Genomic DNA, 8,982 nt, shown 5'->3' with positions numbered 1-8,982 from the left:
CATTAAATTCAACATGATTAACTCAACATGGGATATTATATCGTTTTTTACGCGTCACTGGAATTGAACAAGGTGTCATGCTAAAGACATTCCACACTCAAGAAATATTCTTTAACTTTTTATTATTGTAGTAGAATATATGATTTGGAATATTTAAAAAAAACATATATTTGAAGTTTTAAGGAGAAAAAATATATTTAGGACAAAAAAAATTAACATCAAACCCATCTAATTTGAATTTAGACAAATTAATACAAATCGACTTAAAATACAAATGAATATATTTTTCAAAAGATTCAATCCGTTTATCTTTTATTAAGTTAGGTTTCGATTAAACCTAATTCAACTCGACTCATGTTTCAAGTATACTCAAACTGAATCAAGCGATGACAATTAATAGCTCTCTTTTGTCAAAACTTTTTCTTTTTCTTATCTTGATCAATTGCTATTGTTCAAAGATTATGATTAAGGTTTATGCAATAAAATCAACAAAAGAAAAAAAAGTTGAGAGTCAAATAGAGAAGCTGAGACTTAGAAGCAAACTTGACCACTAGTATAGGATTGAAAGAAAGAGTTGAAAAGAGTAATATGCAAAAAGGCAAAAAAAAAATTGAAAGTGCTGACAGGGAGGAAAAAGGGATGTGACAGAATAGCACTATCTTTACAAACGATGTGAGGGAATCCAACTGCATTTCAAGATCTCATAGGCCACAACAACTTGTGGCTCACAATTTTCTCCCTTTTGCTGAAGTGGCACCATATTTTCTCTTACCAACAATTTTCTCTTAGTTAATAAAACAACAATAAATAAAACCTTCAAACTCAAACCACTTCACACACCAAAATTTCTATCTTCCCTCCTTCTCTTTCTCTCTCTTTGATCCATCCATCACTATATAATATCCCATTTTTTTCATAACAATTAACTCAACAAAAGAGATAAAATTAAAGTTACTGAAAAAAAAAAGCAACACTTCAAGTTTCAACAACTTCTATATATTCATTTTTCACTCATTTTGTTCTAAAAAGATACAGTTTTTCAGATCATCATACAGAAATGTCAGAGGTTAAAGACCCTGCGATAAAGCTATTTGGAAGGACAATTCCTCTTCCACTCATCATATCTAATGACTCTTCATCTTCCTCTCCCTCTTCTTCTCCGCCACAATTCATCTCTGCAATACAACAAGAAACTGAGGTATGCGTTTCTGATTCAGTTTCTGTGATGAAAATTGAAAATATCAGGTTTTTTGAAATTCTAATTCCAACCCATTTTTCTGAAGCTCTTAATTGTTAATGGGTTGGTTCAAATTTTTTATTTTTCTGTAAATTGAATTTAGAATTTAAGCTTGAAGCAATTCTCAATGACTACCATGAAAAAAAAAATTGTTTTTTTTTTGTTGAAGTTTTTGAATCTTTTATTAAGTTGTGGCAGAAATTCATTCTGATGTTCCTATCAGAATAATTGGATCGAATCTATTCTAGAATATAATTTTGAGCATATAATATTGAATACTATATTATGTGGTTTATCTTCCTTTGGTTTTATCAATTATATCAATTTTTCTAGTTTTTAAGTCAATGATTTTGCTTTATTAACAAGTTCCACAAAAAAATAAAAGTCCTCTTTTTTTTGCATTTTTTCTTATTTTGTAACATCAGAGAAGTTCTATGGCTGTTTCGTTGCTTTGAAGTTTTAGTTTTTTTGGATTTCATGTTTCTCTAAATTCTTATCAAGTTGCTTTTCATCCTATGGGCTTTAATTGTAGCTTAACTATTTTGGTTAGACACTTTTTGTCCATATTTAAGTACTTATTCTGTATCAAAATAACAGTTGTCTAAATTATTTGTGACCTTGTTACATCATCACAGAAGAATTATTTGTTAAAATTGTCCTTGCACATATTATTGGTATAATATTTACAAATTCGGTTAAGAGGGTCGAGATTGGGCGAACATATGTTTATAAGTAGGGGCGATTTTCACTTCTTAGAAATTGGTTTTATAAGATTCAGTTAGACACAACTCAAATTTTAATAAATACTATGGATTAGTTTTTCGATCAAACCGGTGTTTAAATGATAAGGCTTTTGTTTTTTTGTTTATACTTATATAGAGTTTATGAGTTCACTCATCTGTAAATTCGTTGTGTTTGGTAAATTAGTATTTCTCATGTTAATCATGTTCATTGTTTTAGGAATCGTCGAGGAAAGAACTCGCCACGGCACAAGATGATGATGCCTCGCAACAAACCGGGGAGGATTTAAAATCACTCGCAGCATCGTCGGCCATACTTGAGAATTCTCCTAAGACTCCCTCAGGCGAAACCGAGAATTCATTACCGAAAGCTTCTACAAATGGAGAACAAAGTGAGACTAGTGTTTCTGAAGATAAAACTTTAAAGAAACCGGACAAGATAATCCCGTGTCCGCGATGCAATAGCATGGACACCAAGTTCTGTTACTTCAACAATTACAATGTTAACCAGCCCCGACACTTTTGCAAGAAATGTCAAAGATACTGGACTGCAGGAGGAACAATGAGAAACGTTCCTGTTGGTGCTGGTCGCCGGAAGAACAAGACCTCACCTTCCGCGCATTATAGACACCTGATGATTCCAGAGGGAGTTAAGGTTCATTCCCCTAATGGATTACATGGTTCTGTCCTGGCCTTCGATTCAGATTCGCCTCTTTGTAATACCATGACTTCTGTATTGAAAATTGGCGAGAGGGTGCCAAATTGTGTACCTAATGGTTTTCATCAGGCAACTGGACCAAATACTTTTGTTTCCTATAGTGGAGAAGATGATCACTCGATTGGAGTTTCTGTTGCAACTTCAATTTCTTCCGAGAGGAAATGTCACACCGACACAAATGGATCAATGGATAAAAGACTGGAAGGCTTCCCTCCTCGATTGCAATATGTTCCAAGTCCCCTTTTGCCTTATCCATGGAATTCTGGAATTCCTCCTCCGACATTTTGTCCACCAAACTATCCATTGGCATTCTATCCTCCACCGGCATATTGGGGTTGCGTGCCGCCTCCATGGAATATACCATGTATCTCACCAAATAGTCCTTCTGTTAACCAAACTGACTCTCCCCAATATTCACCTACTTTGGGAAAACACTCAAGGGACGGAAACATCATTACCTCAGTAAACTCGCCTGATAAAGAACACAATTGTACCGAAAGCAGCGTTTTGACCCCGAAAACACTTAGATTCGACGACCCAAATGAAGCTGCAAAGAGTTCCTTATGGTCAAAGCTTGGGATCAGTAATGACAAAACCAATTCTCTCAATGGGGGAAGCATGTTCAATGCATTTCAATCCAAGGGAAAAGACACTAATCACTCGGCCGAAGCGTCACCGCTGATGTATGCCAACCCTGCAGCTTTGTCGCGGTCTCGTACCTTCCATGAAGGAACCTAATTGCGAATCACATTGAAATACTCAGATTTTCAATGTGTTGATGCACTGTTATGAGAATTGCAGTTAATATCAGTGCAACCTCATTCTGCTGACAAGGTCTCAACTTTTATTATTCTCAAAAGTATAGTTTACCAACAGTGTTGTACTTTAGCAGTTTAGCCTCAGTAGCTGCTATCTTGAGCCTGTGTAACTGAACAGGTGTTTCTGCTGCAGATTTAGATAAGGTGTTGAGAAAATATCTTCATGTACATATATATCTATATATATATATATGAGAGAGACAAGGAAAACAAGTTGAAAAGAGAAAAGAAAGGAGATTCTTAGGCTAAAATCCAATTGTTTAGAATAAATTTGTTAAGCCTTCATTGGAAAGCCTATTGTTTTGTTGCCTCTTTTTGGGAGATTCTCTACTACAATAATGTTAGTTTCAAATGGATTATGTTATTTATATGATTTTTTTTTCAATTTCTATGTTCCCTTATTCAAAAAGGAAAATTATATTTTTTTTGCAAAAATAGTACTTTATAATATACATCCATTTCATCAAATCAACTTGCATGTGTGTTATGTCCACCATTATAGCTTGTTTGTTTCATCATGTTCCTGAGTGTGTTCATTAGTCATGTGCAAGATTCACATCCATATGAAAAAAAATCAAGAGAGCTTGATATTATATGTATCAAGGAAGTGGTTAAACACACGCCTAGAATATGAATGGTGTGTCTTTGAAGGCATGCAAGACAGACTATTACACAAAGCTTGATATTTGTCACATCAAATCATTATTAAATAGAGTTTCATAAATATATTGACACGATTAAATCGTGATTAAATAAAAATTTTATTTGTTTTTCCGTAATTAAACAACTGTTAAAACTAAAGACATCTGTTACAAGAATCTTAATTTTTGAGAATTTGAATTTAAATTTTGAATTCCTTAGTTCTTCACGGTGTACGAGTATAATCATTAAACTATTAGAAAAAAATTGTATCATAACTAAAAAATTGAATTCAAAATCAAAAGGTTTTTACTAGAAAGCAAAGACTCATGGTGAGAATATATGATTCAGTTGAAAAATTGAAAAGAAAATATATAAATTCCTTTCACCTACTATATTAGATATTTGATACTTAAGAGGAAAAAGAAGGGCCAATAAACTGTTGACAGACTTTGTAAATAGAGAAAATGGAAATTTGATGGATATACTTTTGATCCCTTAATTAAGATAACTTGATATATTCTTTTACATGAGTATAACTATCAAGGTCATTTTCTGTCTTTGTAGACACAGCAACAAAAAAGTTAGGTCTTGATGTTTTAATATGCCAATCTTTTGTTAGTGGGATACCCCCATTCATGGTGTTATATTACTATAACTTCACTTTCTTTCCTACTTTTCAGTTGGAGATAATAAGAGAAAATCATCAAGAAATAAACAAAACAACTTGCCCTGCCCTCAATTTCATGGACATATATTAAACCAAGTTGGAGGAGGAGGGTAGGACACTTGGACCACTAAATTTTTTTGTTTTGAAAGATAAATTAGAGTTAATATAAAAATTATATCAAACTTAATATGTGCTTTTCATTTGGTAGAAAACATATTTTAAAGGACAAAGAGAATCAAACAAGACTCAACTTGCAATATACTTAATAAATTAGAAAAGAATAGTGGTCCAAAGTGATCTAAAATTCTGGTACACATCAAAAAATGTAATATAAGGTACAATTATTGATTAGATTTTTTTAAAGATAATTTCTCTACATTTATGATGTTTGTCTATGACTAAAAAATCTGTCACCAAATGTTTTCTTTTTATGATATTTGTGTTGCAAATTTAATTTATTTAGAGAAATGTTATATGAACACTTTTTTTAGGTCTTTGATACATATATTTTTATACGGTTGTATATACGGTGTCGTATTTTAGTCACATCAACAATTATAAATGATTTTGTATTTATTTTGGGTTTGGTGGAGGTAGACAATTTATGGTGTTTACTCCCCAAAAATTTGTGGACTAGTTTTCTAGAGAGAACGTGGTAATCGGTAACTAATCGGCGGAGGAGATTTATGAACCGCCTTAAAGTTGCCACCTTGAAAGTCTTGGACTAGAATTTGCATTTCAAAGAATCGGATGCGACAATGATCTCCACCTAGGTGTTGATGGTGGTGATATGCTCTTGGGGTTCTCTTTTTCCGTCGAACTTTACCAGTGATGGCAGTTTGAAGTTCTGAAATCTGAGCTCCGAGATCTCATGTGAGAGAAATTAGGGGTCATATACCTCGTCTTCAGTTTGGAATCTTACTGGTGTCGCTCCTAGAGGATCAGGACATTTGTCTATAGGGTTTGATTGGAACATCATACCTCTTTCATATAATCACGCATCTATGTAGTTGCATGTCTTTACTATTCAATTATTTTGTTGTTTGTCTTATCGCTTTCATCTATGTCTTTAGTTCGATTTGTTTAGTCTCTTTCATAATTACATTTCTCATGTTTAGCATGCATAAAACTTTGACTAGATTTGATATTGATCTAAATGATCTTTGATCAATAGCATATGACAGTGAAATTAAATCCCCTTGTGTTTCTTAACAAATTTGATTCAAGGTAAAATCTCAAAAAACTTTTGAAAACTTGAAAAATTGAGATTTTACAAAATTGATTCGAATCAGACAGTTTTACACTGAATTCATGATTCTTATCAAATTGAACAGTAGCGCAACTCAACAATTTGATCCTAATCAGATTTTTCACTTGATCCTGATCACTTTTCTGGAAACAGATTTTGTCTAATTTAATTTGAATCATAATTTATTCTTGATCTAAATCAATTTCATTTTTAGCAAATCATGGTTGATGATTTGATTCGAATCAAACTTTCAACATGATTCGAATCAGATTATTTTGCCTAAAAATCCTGTCAGTTCTGGGCCATTTAATTCGAATCACTTTTTGTTCTTGATTTGAATCAGAAGGCTTGTGATTTGAATCACGTATTCCCTGATTCGAATCAACTGACATATTTTTTAAAATTTGGGTATTTCTTTTATTTCACATCATTTTTTCGCATTTGATTCAAATCATATTTTTCTTGATTCAAATCTAACTACCTTTTTTCAACCATTTTGTGTGTTTCATCTCAAGCTCATATAAATCATTTTATGTCATCATTCAAACATAACCTACATCATTTGTTAAGATTTTCAGTGTGATTTTGTGTGAAATCAATTTCCTCTATTTTGAGTGTTCAAGATCTTGCTACAAATTTCTCACATCTTCAACTTAATCTGAGTTCAGATCTTGTTAATTAGAGTTTTGAGATTGATTGAAGGAGGCGTGTACTCGAAAGTAAATGTTATTGGAGATCTTGTTGAGTTTTCAGGTTGTTAGCAAGAAAGAGGGATTGTCAATGGTGGTGACAAATTCCATTGAAAAGAAGTAGGTTCTTCTTTCCAGCATTGCCTTGGTAGTAACTGTGTGGAAGGCTACAAATAGGGCAGAGTTCTTCTCAAATCCTTGAATAATATCACCGCTCAAGGAATCGGTAGGATCAAGGGGTTGATAGCTACACACAAATTCTTGGAGCATAATTAGTGTTATTGGAAGGTTCAAGAAACGTATTCGAGTAAAGATTACGTAGAAGAGTTTGACAAGTTTGCTAGATACAAGTTAAGATCCAAATTCAGAGATTTATTTTCTCACCTATAAATTATGGATTGGTGATTGTATGAAATCTTGGAAATATTTATCAAATAACAAGGAACTATGTAGGTTTCAATGGATAACCATTGAAAAGTGCACATAGGCCAAGCGAGGACTAAAACATCTGTCACCAAATGTTTTTATTTTATGATATTTGTGTTGCAAGTTCAATTTATTTAGAGAAATGTTATATGAACACTTTTTTAAGTGTTTGATACTGTATTCTTATACGGTTGTATATACGATGTCGCTTTTTAGTCACATCGACAATTATAAATGATATTGAATTTGATTTGGGTCTAGTGGAGGTAGACACATTATGGTGTTTACTCGCCAAATATTTGTGGACCAGTTTTTTAAAGAGAACGTGGTAATTGTGTTAGACAAGGGAAACGATTTAGAGGGGTGAATAGATTATAAATAAAATATTCAATTAAAAAATCTATTTTAAAAATTATTTACTACGGCAAGCGAAAGCAATTCTGGATCGATACTCGTCTATTCCGAACCGTTATCGGAAGAATCATATATTGTATAAACTGTAACAAAATGTAAAACCATGATGAGAAAAATGAATCAATATGTTTTCCAAAATAACGTTCGAACAAATAACACTTTGTAATCAATTTCCAATGAAATAGGAAACAAATATTGACTAAAATAATTTATCAAACACTTGGTGTGCAATAAACACTAAGTTGATTTTCCTTTGTGTTGAAGATATGAAAAATCAATTGCAATTGTTTAGATTCCAATTATCTTATAAGAGAGTTTGAATTACTTCAACGCAAACAAAATTATCAGTTTACCACTTTGCACACTAAGTGAATTATCAAAGTGTAGAGAGAGAGAGAGAGAGAGAGAGAGAGAATACAAAGATTTATTTAGGAAGTTCCCAATTGTTCTCGCTATGGGTACGTCTACTCTAAATTCCAAATAGAATTGAAATATGTAATTAACCTTTGCAAGAGTTGTTTATAAGAGAAAAAGTAGCAATCCACACCCCCAAACCCACATATGTTTGTTGTAAATCCTAACTTCTTCTCTACCTTTGATCTTAAGCAAGATCAAGTGACCCAAGACTTCCAAGTTGATCCTCTAGTTACCGCTACTTCTTTAACAAAAACTTTTTTCTTCAAAACTTTCACTCGGCTGAATCCTCATTGCAAAATCTTATACAAAAACTCTCAAATCAACCTAGATTATCAATCTACCCTAGATGGCACCCAACAAAAATGATTATGTGTAATTGTTGTGTGTATGCATAAAACAAGATTGAAGATGATGAGAAAATTCTTTGTATGCTTTTGGTTTCAATTGTTGAGAAATGATGCATGAATGTATATGTGTGTGTATGTGTGCATACGTGCATGCGTGTGTTTGTGTGTGTGTGTGTGTGCATGCTCGTGTGTATGCATGTGTGTGTATGTGTATGAGTGTGTGTGTGTGTGTGTATGTGTGTGTGTGACAAAAAACATATTTTTAGCAAAAATTACAAGTTTAGAAAAATTGGAACAAAATGTGTTGACCCCAAATATGTTGGAGCCGACCCAAGCAGCATAGGAGTCGACCCATGCAGGATAGGGGTCGGCCCAAGGAAGGCAAGGATATTTGGTTTTTCAATAACTTCAGTTGGATTCGACCTTAAGAGGTTATGGGTTGACCCACCCGAGCTCTTTGTCGACCCAAGAGCCCGGTGTGTCCACCCAAACAAGGCAGTAGTTTTTCTTTTAAAAATGCCTTCAATATGTGTCGACCCAAAATTGTATTTTTCACATAAAAAACTTTTTTTAACTTGTAAATATTATTCTAACCTATTTTTAAATGTCCTAAGATGA

General features: G+C 32.9%; 1 protein-coding gene across 2 annotated transcripts; it reads left to right on the top strand.

The window, feature by feature from the left end:
• Window positions 1-741: 741 nt before the first annotated feature.
• Window positions 742-3,886, top strand: LOC127105708 (cyclic dof factor 3). 2 transcript variants are annotated; one of them, XM_051042904.1, is made up of 2 exons: window positions 742-1,198; window positions 2,198-3,886. In XM_051042904.1, the coding sequence occupies exons 1-2, from the start codon at window positions 1,058-1,060 to the stop codon at window positions 3,431-3,433; spliced, it is 1,377 nt and encodes a 458-aa protein (XP_050898861.1). In that variant the 5' UTR covers window positions 742-1,057; the 3' UTR covers window positions 3,434-3,886. The 2 variants fall into 2 exon arrangements, with proteins under 2 accessions (XP_050898861.1, XP_050898862.1); XM_051042905.1 differs by lacking the exon at window positions 742-1,198 and adding an exon at window positions 1,590-1,782.
• The last annotated feature ends 5,096 nt before the right edge of the window (window positions 3,887-8,982 follow it).

The sequence above is a fragment of the Lathyrus oleraceus genome, chromosome 7 (assembly GCF_024323335.1).
Source record: "Lathyrus oleraceus cultivar Zhongwan6 chromosome 7, CAAS_Psat_ZW6_1.0, whole genome shotgun sequence".
NCBI classification, from domain to species: Eukaryota; Viridiplantae; Streptophyta; class Magnoliopsida; order Fabales; family Fabaceae; genus Lathyrus; species Lathyrus oleraceus.
This window is presented reverse-complemented; position numbering and strand designations above follow the sequence as displayed.

Excerpts from the sequence above, each read along its gene's own strand:
- LOC127105708 (XM_051042904.1), top strand. The coding sequence starts at position 1,058 with ATGTCAGAGGTTAAAGACCCTGCGATAAAGCTATTTGGAAGGACAATT. Across the intron at positions 1,199-2,197 it reads CAATACAACAAGAAACTGAG|GAATCGTCGAGGAAAGAACT; the intron begins GTATGCGTTTCT and ends TCATTGTTTTAG.